The following is a 13,378-nucleotide window of genomic DNA, read 5'->3' on the forward strand; positions in this document are numbered from 1 at the left end:
TGATGTCAGAAAAAAATAAAATTGGGTCTCCCCATTAAGTAACATTTTTGTAATATAAATAAATCCTTTATCATGTGCATTGACTTATGTTTTCTTTTTTTTTTTATCTCCAAGTCAACAAAAAAGTATTATATATTTATATAATAAATATTAAATAAAATAAATAATTTTAGTTATTATCTCCCAAACATTATCTATAATAATATATAAACCAATGAAAGCAAGGTGCATCTTAACTTTAGAAAACTTAATTAACATTAAAAAAGCGAGCTTACAAGTGTTAACTTCAAATAATACAATTAATTATACAACGTTCTAGGATTCTCGTATTTTGGTAGGATATATATACTAACAATTTTCATTTATTTAAAACATTTTGTAAATAATTAATAGTGTGCGTAGGGAAAGCAAAAAACGGAAAAAAAAATATATAAGTTGAGGATAAATATGGTAGAATCATTAATTCCATTCCTAAATACTGCATTAGTGCATTTGGTCTTTGTGGAATGCAATTAACTCCAGCCATTAATGTAGTCAAAGCATCCACCCAGAGACGAATCCCTGCATAGTTAAGGATGAAGCTCCAACGTTCACATCATGATGAATGCTTTGATTGTATCTGTAATAATATAGAAAAAAAAGGGGGATAAATTTAACGATAAGTTATTCTTAATTACAATTAAACTCATATAATGTTGGGAATAATATCGTTGTTCATATTTTTAATAAAGAAAAAGTGTAGGAATCAGCCGTTTTATTAAAATCTGGTCAGTATTTAACTAGTAAAAATAAAATGAGTAATCTCACACCATTAAAATTACCAATGATAGTTAATTAATGGCTACAAATCACAAAACTTACTCGCCTTAGAACTCCTCTTTTAATAATATCAATCTATCTATAATTTTTTATTGTATATTAATATAATTTAAAAAAAAGTGGTATTATTAAACTAAAAGTGATAATATTTATTTTGTAAAATATTATGTGTACTAAATCTTTTATTTGTAAAAATATACATTAATTTTCCACTTAAATTTCAGGTTATACAGCACTAGCATCCCAACAAGCACACTCAGATGTTGGGCCGGTTTTTATTTTTTGTTTAAACATTAAAAATTTTTTATTTTCGGATAAACTTTTCGAGAAATAACTAACATCTCAATACCAAAAGAAAAAAAAAATAACATCTTTTTCGAAGACGAGAGAAAGATTGTATTATCCTTGTTAGTTTGTATTTAGGTTAATTTTTTTTAACATAAGTCCCATTTTGATTAAAAAAAATATTATAAAAAATAAATTATTTAAAAAGTTAGTTAGGTGATAAGAAATTTGACCGAAATGTAAACACTTACTATATTATATTGGACTCTCTCGAATGAAAATTTTTAGTTAATACCAAACGATTTTATTTTATATAATATTTTATACTCATAACTAAATGTCAATTTAGACTTCATCAATATTATATATATATATATATATATATATATATATATATATATATATATATATATATAATTTTCACATTTTAACAAATCACAGCCATGCATAGTTTAAAATCATGGACTTAACAAATCAAAAGTAATTTATTATATCCTGTATAATAATATAATGTAGGTAAATCACTGTTTTAGTCTCTAATGCATCAATTAAGTTTTAGTTTCATTTTTAATATTTGAAATATCTTATATTTATTTCAAACATCTTATTTTATCTTATTTTAGTTATTTGATTAAATTAAAATCTTTTTTCAAAAAATATTATTTTTTTTCATTTAATTAACAAAAATAGTAATTATATTGGTCATAGTGGAAGTTGCAGTGAATAAAGAGTGAAATTAATAGAAGAATAGGAAAAAAATAATAATAATAGAAAGAAAATAATATTTAAAAAAATTTAATTTGATTAGAGGAAAAAAAATATTTAAGATAAAAATAAAATATTTTAAACATTAAAGATAAAATTAAGACATAAAACGATTAAAATAATACTTTATTAATCTAATTTTTTGAAAACTTAAGAATAGTTTATCTTAAATTTTAAGCGAGTATATGTAAACATTAGAGTTATAAAAAATCAAACTGATAAAATTAAAAATTTAAAAGTTAAAAAATTCAAACAGGTGTAATTAGAGTTGAACCGAATATAATAAAATATATAATATTTTATAATTTATTATTTTAAATTGATTAATTATTAAAAACTGCACCAATTTGATCTATTAACTAAATTTTTGGCAATTTTTTTGTAATTTTTAATCAGTTTGTTAATAAATAAATTTTACCTTAAACTGAGCTAATTTACTAAGCAATTATCACTTAATGGAGACAAATTAGCGAATTGAATTCAGTTGTTATAAGTTATAACCATGATAAAATTCTGATAGAGAGAGAGAGAGAGAAGAATTTACATACCCAATTTGCAAGTTGGAATTAACTCCTAGAACAGGTTGGAAAAATGGGTGATCTGATTGAGAAGGAAAGCGGTTGTAGTGAATGGTGGGGCCCACGTCTTCCAAAGCCACTTCTGATGAGTGATTATTCAGTTCTTCTAACTGTTTCATCTAAACAGAATCATGCATTTTCAATTCTCATCAGTATCAACCGACAACTACCTTAGCTTCTCATCTATCTATCTATCTCTTTCACTTTCAGTTACAAATAATAATTCAGAATGATTCTATGTATGACATAACATTCACTACCTTAGCTTCCACCTGTCATAACACTACTCATTACTCATTTCCTAATCATATTCTTGTTTGTTAAAATCAATCAATGTGTTACCTTACTCCTTAGCACATTATTTGTTTCAACAAGCGCCATTTCCTGCATCACACTCAGTAAAATTAAAGGTGTCAATAAATTATGAGTTAAATTTATAAGTTGAGTTTGTCGAACTGATTTATTTTACATTTTAAATATCTAAATTTTTAACGAGTTTAACTTGATTAACTCATAAAATAAATAGAATGATCCTATTTGTTTAATTCCTTTAATTTTTTTCATATTTTAATAATGTTTTTAATAATTTAATCCAAATATCTCATATTTTAACCAAAGTATCTTAAGTTATTTTAGCCCATTTTTTATTCTTTAATAAAAAACTGCCTATTTAAATAAAAAATAAATGGACTAAGCTTTCATTTTAGAGACACATATACATAATATAATTAGTCAAGCAGGCCTAAATGGACCAGACCAACTTGTTTGACACCTATAAGCAACTCTAACATTCAGAAGTAATACTTACATTATTTTTTGTTATATCTTAACCTATTGACTTTTTTATTTAGAAAATAGTATACATTTATTTTTTATGTTTTCAATTATAGTTTTTTTTTATATATTTAAAAGTGGGAAGTGTATAAAAAAGGAGTATTATTGCAAGTAACCTAACTTGTCTAATATTAAGAAAAAAGAGAAATTAAACCAATAACACATACCCGGTTCTGAAGATCAGCAAGTTGGTCAAGCATAAACTGAGTCTAAAAAAATATAGAAAAGAATTATTTAGAGAAGAAACCAAAATAATCAGGAAATTAAATACCTGCAAAACTTTAAAGATAGACTAGATATCCAAACTAGCCAGCAGTAAATAAAAGAAATTCAAGTCTACTAACTATATATTTAAACATAACAGCATTGCAAGCTTAATTATTAAATGTGAATATGTTATGATGACATTAGTCCAATTAAAGAATTGGAATGATGAATACCTTAGTTGACCTAATATTCTTGAGTGCTACCTCAAGTTGATTCTCAAGCTGGTCCAGCTCAGTTGTATTCATTTGAGCAAGATCTTCCCCCAGTAGGTTCCTTTTTAATAATAATTATTATTAACACATACATATATATGACCTTATTTATTAAATGTTGTTACGGTGTTTAGTAATCAAAGAAAATAAACCAAAAACAGGCATAACTTGCCTTTTTAGCATTCATTAATTATCGTAACAATTAATAAATGCTAAATAATAAAAGTAAGTTTTGGCTGTTTTTTTTGTCAACTTAACATTACCCTATTTATATTATACCTCTGAGAACGTTGGAGAGCTTCTACATTGTCTTTTAGTCTCTTATAATCCTCGTAATTTGTCTGTCACCCAACTCATCGCAAATCAGAATTTCACATACAAGTTTGTAACAAAATGTATGTAATAATGTTTGTGAGGAAGTAGTTGATTACCTGCGTGTCACTGATTGGTCGACCAGACTCGAGAGCACTGTAACTATACTTGTGATACTTCTCCAGAGTTCTCATCATGCTGTCACACATAAATCACTCTAAAACTTAGTTATATTATTTTCAAATAGCAAAAAACAAACTAATTTTTAATAAATAAAATAACAAATTACTCTTTTTGTCTTTTGAATGATGTAATTTCTTTACCATACTATTTTTTTAAAAATAAAATATTAGACACTAACTTATCTTTTGTATGCCACTTTTTTTTTTAAATTACTATTTTTTAAACCAATTCTGTTTATGTTACACTTGCGGTACATAGTCGGTCTTAAATCCAGATAAAGGAGAAGGGTTGTGTTAGGTTTTCGACAACTAATATAAAAATATAGTCGAATCTCCGTAACTATTTTTTAAACTAAACCAAAATTGTACTCAAGGCTTTTATATATAAAAATTTTAATATTATGTCATAAATTATTATTTATCTAAAGCATTTAAATTATAGATAAATAAAAATATATAAATAATTATATTTTTGAAATAAATAATTTTACTATAAACTAGAGTTTAACAGTTTATCTTTAATCTTTTGGTCAATATATATATTCACAATATATACACACACTTAGTCTATCTACACAATTACTAATTTATAAATTTACACACTTAGTTTTGACGTGAATGTGTACAAATATATATGACACATTAACATGTTGATTGGTAATATTAAAGAAACAAAAAAAATTATAATTTATTTTATTTATTATTCATTAATATAAAAATTAGTGATTGTCAAATAAAATAAATTCTAACTATTTTTAACTAATTATTTTAGTTATAAAGTTGGTCTCACAGAATGAAAACCATAGCTAAAATTATTATAAGTTTTATTATTTAATTTAGTTAGATTTAGTTCATAAAAAAATTAAAATATGTAACATTACTTAAACCTTATCAACATTTAATTAAATAAGTGAACTCAACCTAAAGCTAAGCTTCAATCAATGTGTAATTAATTTATGGCAATATTTCCACATGATGGACTGATGGTAATTAAGGGATGTTGCGATCTCACAACTTTCTGCATAAAGTTTACTGCAATTCTTCGTTTGAAAGAAGCAAGTTATACAAACTCAACCTTAAAATGATTGTAAATATATATATATATATATATTCTAGTAGACTTATGTTACAGTTGGCTATGATATTTTAAAAATAATACTGCTAAAATTAAAATAACATTTTTTAATTATTTAACAATGCTAACCTTTTATAAAATAGTTGTATACAAAAATGTTTTATATATTAATCTTTTCGGAAAATATAAAACTAGATTTTATATGTCTAAGTTAGAGGTGCAACAATATTTGGGATCATGACTGTGAAAATTATTGTTATAATAATGGCATATTAAAGTTAAAGAACTAAGCTACGAAAGCAAGTTTAGCACTTAACCTATGTATACTTTTTAAGTTTTAACAGTTGACAATAATAACAACCTTCTATGGTACCACCAATTAACCGAACATAGGTAACGTTTTAGAGAGAACCTATAATGATCCAATGGTCAATACGAAGATGATAATATGTAAATATAAACAAAAACTGAGTATTTAACGAACACCCTGACAACTGCATTTACAAATAGACTTCATTAGATCAAGACAAATAATAATAATAATAATAATAATAATTATAATTGCTAGTATTCTAGTAAGTAAAAAAAATGTATTGACTTGGATTATAATATGTGTCAATTATGTTTTGAAAATTAATCATTAAATTTAATTATTTGTAAAAAATAAATATTAAAATATTATCATCATACAATTTTTAATTTGTAAATTTTTTTCTTTTAATAAAAACTTATAAAATTCAAACTCAACATTTTAAAAATAGAAGTTTTGATATTACTTTATGATATCATTTTTTAAAAAATTTAAATTGATAAAAAGATATATAAATAATTATTTTTAACAAAATTACAAAATATACATTAAAAATACATAAAATAAATTATATATTTATAAATAAATACATAAAAATTGATTTTTAATAAATACTTATATTTATAATATTTATAGACAAACATTATTGAAAGGTGCACATAATAGTCTTGTGTACTCTGTAGTGCTTCACTGCAAAACCTGATGAGGAGAAGGTGGAAGTAATAGTTGTATATGAAAAACCAAATACAACTATTAAACAACGGTTTAAAGGATTGCCGGTAATTTTTGCAGCTTTAGAAAGCTAAAACAGGTTTTATCATATCAAACATCCCATCTATCTGACACCAAAATCATAACAGTAAACCCTCCATTCTTAATTAATAAATAATTTATTTATAATAATCACATTTAATTTAGTGAAACTTTTCTTGACTAAGAAAATAATACACTAAAAGTTAGAAACTCAAAACGGATGGTTTTGTGAGGGTTATAAATTATAATTCCCGGTTTTTATCTTAATAAGGAATTGAATACAAAAGTATTCTGTAAAATTTGATTAACCTGGCCAAAAGTTTTAGAGGATCTAAATGATAGAATTTTAGTATATGGTTTTCTTTTATTATTTTTTTTTTTAAAAAAAGAAGAGGAAGAAGAGAGAAAGAAAAAAAGCCATTAATCAATCTCTTATCAGATGCAGTGTTTTGTTTTTTTAAGAAAAAAAAAACTAAAAATCACAACAGATGGATTACTATATATATTCAAGCTAAGGTCAAGGGTTAAATAATGAATTAATTAGTTCCTGATTTTATCCGAATGAATAGAAAATTTCCAAACAAGTTTAATAAACTTGGGAGAAAAAAATGAGAGGATTGACCTTTAAATTCAGCGAACATACATTATTGAGCAAAATTTTTATTTTTATTTTTTTTGAAAAAATATGAAAGAAAGAAGAAAAATCAATTATTGTAACATACACCATTATATTGCTACATACACCTGGTGTCCAGAAAAGTATGTTTGTAACCCTAGCTATTTCAAGAACATGACTCATCTTTAAATAAAGCAAAGTTTTCAATGATTTCAGATCTTCATCAAAGGGGTAAAAACTAGAAATATCTAACAATTTCATTTGTCAATTTTTTTTAAATCTAAATTCTTGAAAAAAAAAGTGAAAAAAACTGGAAAGATCGGAACTTGAACACACTTCACACATAGTTTTTGGTTCTTGATTATATTCAAAAACAGCAAGTAGTTAAGTTGAGTAAAAGAACACACAGATCTTGCACAAAAATGACCAAAACAAAAACACTTGTAGATAAAAGAACATTCTTTTGCAACTTAGTTTATGCACAAACATTTAGGCACACACTAAAACATTCCAAAAATAATTAAAGGATACATCTCAAGATTTTGTTTAATTTAAAAAAAAATTATTTTTTTATTTTCAAAAAATCGGTAACTATTCCGGTAATAATGAATTACATATCTATAAAAAAAATTAGAAAGTATATATATACCTGGAAGTGCTGCTAAACTCGTAGAGTTTGCCGCGATTAGAGAAGATGATGAGGGCAACTTCGGCATCACAAAGAACTGAGAGTTCATAAGCCTTCTTGAGCAAACCATTTCTCCTCTTTGCAAATGTAACTTGCCTATTGATCTTGTTCTCTATCCTCTTCAACTCAACCTTACCCCTTCCCATGTCTTCAACTCCTCTCTTTCCTCTATTGGTTAAGTGAAGAGAGTCCTTTCTTAAAAGCCCTCTATGCTAGGGGTACCAAAAGGGATAAAACAACAATAGTAGTAGTAGTAGTAGTGCAATTCAACAAATATAAGTAGAAATAATAAAGGGTTTCCCTCCTGCTTTTATTAGTAGTGGTGCTTTCTTCTTCTATCTCTTCTTTATTTATAATATCTGTATTCTTTGGTGTACTATACTCTACTACTACTATCTTCTCTTCTCTACAGCCACAAAAATATACATACGCTTAATTGGCTTAACCAATAATAAATGCCAAATATTTTTCATGTTTTCGTTGCTAGTGTTAGTATATATGGTTTTTAACTTTATGTTTGTACCTCAAAATGTTCAATTTAATTTTCTTTAAATTTGGCTTGTGTTGTATACCACAATTACTAGGTGCTAAGTATAGGGCGTACTAATAATGGAGAAAAATAAAAATTGATGATAATAAAAAAGGTAGCTAGTTAGGTTTCTAAGTTTTCTTTTCACCAATCCATCACATAGGACACACCTGAAGCCAATTATATTAAACTCAAGTTGAACCTCCCAAATGTTACTATAAGTGTTCCACATCATGTTTTGTTTTCCTTTGTTATGTCAATGAAATTAAGAGGAATAATTTCTAAAAATTATTTTTAGTTTCTTCGAGAAAATTTAATATAACTTCAGATATTAATAGGTGTCATGTAGTCAATTTAACAGAAAAATATTCGAAATAGTTATTGACCCATGAGTATCTTAAGCATTTTATTTTGGACATTTTTTTATAGAAAATTCATAACTTTTGCTTGATAATTATATGATTATTAAGACTATCCTATATTAGTACTTTAATTTTCTTAGTTCCATGATTCTTGTAGAAAAATTTTAGAAAAAAAAAAGTAAAAGCACAAGGAAGAACCAAAAATTGAAAACAAGTAAAGAGAATTCGTGGATGCTGTTAATCCTGACCTCTTCACACTCTAATGAGCATAACCTGAGATACAAATGCCTAAATGACGCGATTTTAATGTCATTAGAAAGCCAACTTCCAGAGCTTTCCAACAATATATAATGAGCCATACTTTCTCTCTGGCATCATGGCGCTAAACATCATGACATTGGCGTTTAGTACCAGTTTGCGAAGCAACCTTAGCGCCAAACGCCACAACTTCAAGTTTGGCGCCAGTTCCTGCACCCAGAGTGGTCCCACGTCCTCAGCAATGAAGTCTTGTGTATTTAATTTATATTTGAATTTATTTTTTATTAGAAAAATATTATTTAGATTTTTTAAATTTAAATGTTAAGATAAGATTAGTTTTAGAATTTGAATTTGAATTAGTAAAAATTTTAGTATAAATAAGCGAGATTACTCACAGAGAAGGGGACTCTCTCTCGTCTCTCATTTTCTCTTCTTATAAAATTTATCATTTTAATTTCTTAATGATTCTTTGAAGAACATGAGTTTTTAGTTCTCATCGGTTAAAGTTAGGAACTCTGTTAATTCCATGGTTTAATACATTAGCTTTTCTACCTTTAATTTATACAATTGATTACTTCTTAAGAAAAGATTTTCGTTCTTCATCTTAAAGGGTTTTAATATGTTGAAAAATATTTTTTTCTAATTTGAATTCTTTTAATTTTTTGAAAAAGTTGATTAATTGAATTAAACTTAAAAACTAATTCTCATAATTCTTAAGTTTTGAAACTGGATTGATAAGTGACATAAAATCAATTAAGGGAGATTCTTATGAATTGTGTGGTTTTATAAATCAGTGGGCATTCTTCAACTCTTTTATTAAATAATTGACTAAAGAATTAGCGATTAATTAGGTTAAAGAGAAATTAAATCACCAAAGAAATTGAGGTTTAATTACTAATGATTTGTCATAGAAGTATCTTTGCATGATTAAGGTGAAAAGTGAAAAATATTAATCCGAAAGTTTTAACATCTTCAAAGTCTTAACTCTTTCAATCATATTATCTTTACGTTACTCATTGCCTTGCCTTTATTTCATTGTTGTTTATGTTTCAAAGTTTTCAAAACTCAAATTTTAATTGTCTGACTAAAATAATCAATTAACTATTGTTTGTTTAATCCTTAATTTTCGTAGGATCGACACTCACTTACTTAAATTTATTATTTGATACGACGCGATTCACTTATTAGTATTTTGTAGTTTGCAAAAATCTATAATCAGTTATATTTAGGGTTGACAAAATTAATTCTATTTGTGTAGATATTTAATTCGCTGTGAGTAGGGTTGATAATAACACAGCTTACTACGAGGTTGAATAACATTAAAGGTGGAGCGAGTTGAATCGCAGGTCGAGTAGGGTATGGATATAAGTCTAATCCTACCAATCTACCTGCAGCACTTCTAATATGTTAGTGTATTTTATATACTATGAATGGTGAGGTTTGGATACACCCATGCTCCTTTGTATAATTTCTTCAAATTACTAATCCAATCATTTTATTGTTGTTTGTGCTATTTTTTTTAATAAGAACTTGGTGATGAATTGATATTTGTGTTATTTATAATTTTAACGTAGATTTAATTATGATTTATTACTTTTAATTTTAATATAGACTTAATTTGATAATTTTTATATTACTAACTAGTATGTTTATTAAATATATTAAATATTGTATGATTAGAAATTGTGTTTTTTTTTAATGTTTCTTTTGGATCAAATCAAGTAGGATCGGATATAGGTCTTTAGGATGCAAATAGAATTTGAATTAAGAAATTTTAACAGATAAGATATAGAATTGAATTTTAGATATATTTTTATTTTTTAACTCATAATTCTATTTTACCTTATTTATTACTAGCTCTAAAATTTATACCAAAATTAAAAAGAAGAAGCTAGTTGAAAAATATAATAAATTGACTACATGAGACCTCACAATATTTTAAATTTGTATGAAATATATTAAAATAAAAAAAATTAAAATTACAACATAAATTCCTAGCTTGATGTTTAGAAGGAAACGAAATGGTTTCATTCTCAAAAATTTAATAATAATTATATTTTTTAATAGGTTTTTTTTATAAGAATTTTTTATATCAATTATGCTATAAAATTATTTTTTAAAAAATTTAAACTAATAAAAAAAAGTAGTATAAATATTTTTGTATTTTTTTGTTATTGGTGTTATGCTAAAATTATCTTTTTGAAAATTAACAAGGATCGAATTATAATTTTTTAGGTTATACAAATTTTAATATTATATTATAAAATTACTTTTAAAAATTTAAATTAATAATTAAAAAATATATAAATAATTATATATCTAATAAAGTTGAACACCTAGCTAGCAACCTAGTAAGGGAGAACATATCCCTGTGTTGGACAAAACATGCACCAATCTCAAACGCAAATAAAGAGTTGCTGGGCATCCAAATTAAAAAGTAGAGTTTTTTCAAACAAACAGCTGAGAGCATCTTGATGTTTGGTGGAGACTTCATTGAAGCCAGATTGCTGCATCGTCGATCTGCTCACTCTTTAGTCTTAGCTCTAGATAAATATAATTAAGGATGTACGTAAACTAACTATAATTAATTTGCAACGAAGAGTTTTTACTAGGCCAATATATTAGCATTATTTTCCACTTTCGGTAGTTTGTATAACCATTTGGACCAGCAAGCAAGTATTTAATTGTTGTTTGTTCATATATATATATATAAGTTTAATTTTGATATACATGTAAAATATTTTATATAGTTATATAATTATATCTGTTATTTTAGATGACGACTATTCACGCGATTAATATAAAATGTCAATATAAAAAGTAGTTATTTTTACTCGTGTGGGGTTATATACTTGAATGCATATATAAAATTATTTTATATTAATAGTGCATTAAAATTAAATTATATATATTTGTGTATATCCGCCATAATATTAGAAAAACAAAAAAAAATAAACTCAGTAATATTAAAAAAACAAAAAACAATCAGTTTAAATAATTTAAATTTATCTTATTTAATATTTATTTATTATAAAATACATTAAATAAAAACAAAAATAATAAATTTTAATAATTTTTTACTAATAATTTTTTATTACAAATATCTCCATATACATACTATAGAGGTGTAATGCAGTACCTTTTCTAAAGCTTTGTTTATTGCTTTTTATTCCATTCTAACTGAGTCAGGGATTACGATGTATTACAAATAGGTTAAGTGTGTATAAAAAATCAATAATTAATAAATGCATGTATGTATAATATATATATATATATATATATATATATATATATATATATATATATATATATATTTAACAATCCTGCTACGTTATCAACAGTGTTTCTGCCAATATTTACCAACTCTTATTTATAACTGTGTTTAATAGATGTGTTTTTATAGATGTGTCTAATAAAATTTTTTTTTTATAACTGTGTTTAATAGAAGTGTCTTTATAGATATATTTTTTGGATGTGTCTCTTTATATATATATATATATTTAAAATATAATAATTAATTATTATTAGCAATAAGTTAGCAGATAATATGTTGATACCTATACTTTTCTATTTTTTAAAATTAAGAGTGAGATTCAAATTCGAGATCTTTAAATAAAGATAGAGAAATTATACTTTTATAAATGTATATATAAAATATGTATTTGATATCTTCTAAAATATTTTATAATATTATTAATAAATTTTTTGTCAATTATAATAAATTTAATTATTTTAACGACTGATTATTTAATTACTAAAATGTATAAGTTAATATATATAAATATATAATAATTAATTTATATTAATAGTTAATTTTTATATGTATATAAAATTTGTTTATTATAATATATTTAGGGAAAGAATCCAATTTTTCGTCCTTAACGCATTATTATAAGCCAAACAAAACAATTATTCTAAAAGCACTTAAGCCAAAACATTTACTCATCTGATGAATCAGATACCTAATTGATTTGTCTAAAAAAGGATATGCTTACGCACGTTCCAATTTATTAACCCCATTAGCTTGAGTTTATTTTTTCTTAAGAAAGAAAGAGATCAACAGTTATAATAGTTTCTTTCTAAAAAAAATGATATGTCACCAGGAACTCAATTTAAAAAACCTATTGTGCTAGGTAACTATGAAAAGGAAAAAAGATCAGAAAAAAGTGCATTCGCTGTACATGAAAAAAAAAAAAAGAATCTTAGAATTAGACAAAATAGGAGTATATCTACCCTTTTTTAAAAAAAAAAATCCGTGATTTTTTTAACTGAACTGTTGGGATAACATTATAGTTCTCCAAATTTTATTACCTATATTGGTTTGCTAATTATATTTTACGATTACCCTCGAAATAAAAGACATAAACATGGCGTATTATTGTTACATAAATTTTTATAAGTGCATAATTTAATTTCTTTTTCTTAATTTATAATAAATTTAATTTTGATGTACTCTTAATATAAAGCAATTTTACAAGTATACATTTATATAAAATTTAGATTTGCGATAAATTAGTCCTTGATTTGTCAAAT

General features: G+C 24.5%; 1 protein-coding gene across 1 annotated transcript; it reads right to left on the reverse strand.

Moving 5' to 3' along the window:
* Positions 1 to 434: 434 nt before the first annotated feature.
* Positions 435 to 7,842, reverse strand: LOC130936213 (MADS-box protein J2-like). The gene is made up of 8 exons (XM_057866254.1): positions 7,658 to 7,842; positions 4,192 to 4,270; positions 4,040 to 4,101; positions 3,722 to 3,821; positions 3,449 to 3,490; positions 2,790 to 2,831; positions 2,418 to 2,557; positions 435 to 619 (listed from the first exon to the last, which is right to left on the reverse strand). Exons 1-8 carry the CDS (start codon positions 7,840 to 7,842, stop codon positions 535 to 537), a joined length of 735 nt encoding a protein of 244 aa, XP_057722237.1. The 3' UTR covers positions 435 to 534.
* Between the last annotated feature and the right edge of the window lie 5,536 nt (positions 7,843 to 13,378).

Source organism: Arachis stenosperma, chromosome 1, assembly GCF_014773155.1.
Source record: "Arachis stenosperma cultivar V10309 chromosome 1, arast.V10309.gnm1.PFL2, whole genome shotgun sequence".
Lineage (NCBI taxonomy): Eukaryota > Viridiplantae > Streptophyta > Magnoliopsida > Fabales > Fabaceae > Arachis > Arachis stenosperma.

What these genes read in the sequence shown, in the direction of transcription:
- LOC130936213 (XM_057866254.1), bottom strand. Translation starts at nt 7,842, where the DNA reads ATGGGAAGGGGTAAGGTTGAGTTGAAGAGGATAGAGAACAAGATCAAT. An exon ending in GACCAATCAGTGACACGCAG is followed by an intron (nt 4,102 to 4,191) that starts GTAATCAACTAC and finishes GTTGGGTGACAG; the next exon opens with ACAAATTACGAGGATTATAA. An exon ending in AATTCCAACTTGCAAATTGG is followed by an intron (nt 620 to 2,417) that starts GTATGTAAATTC and finishes ATATTATTACAG; the next exon opens with ATACAATCAAAGCATTCATC.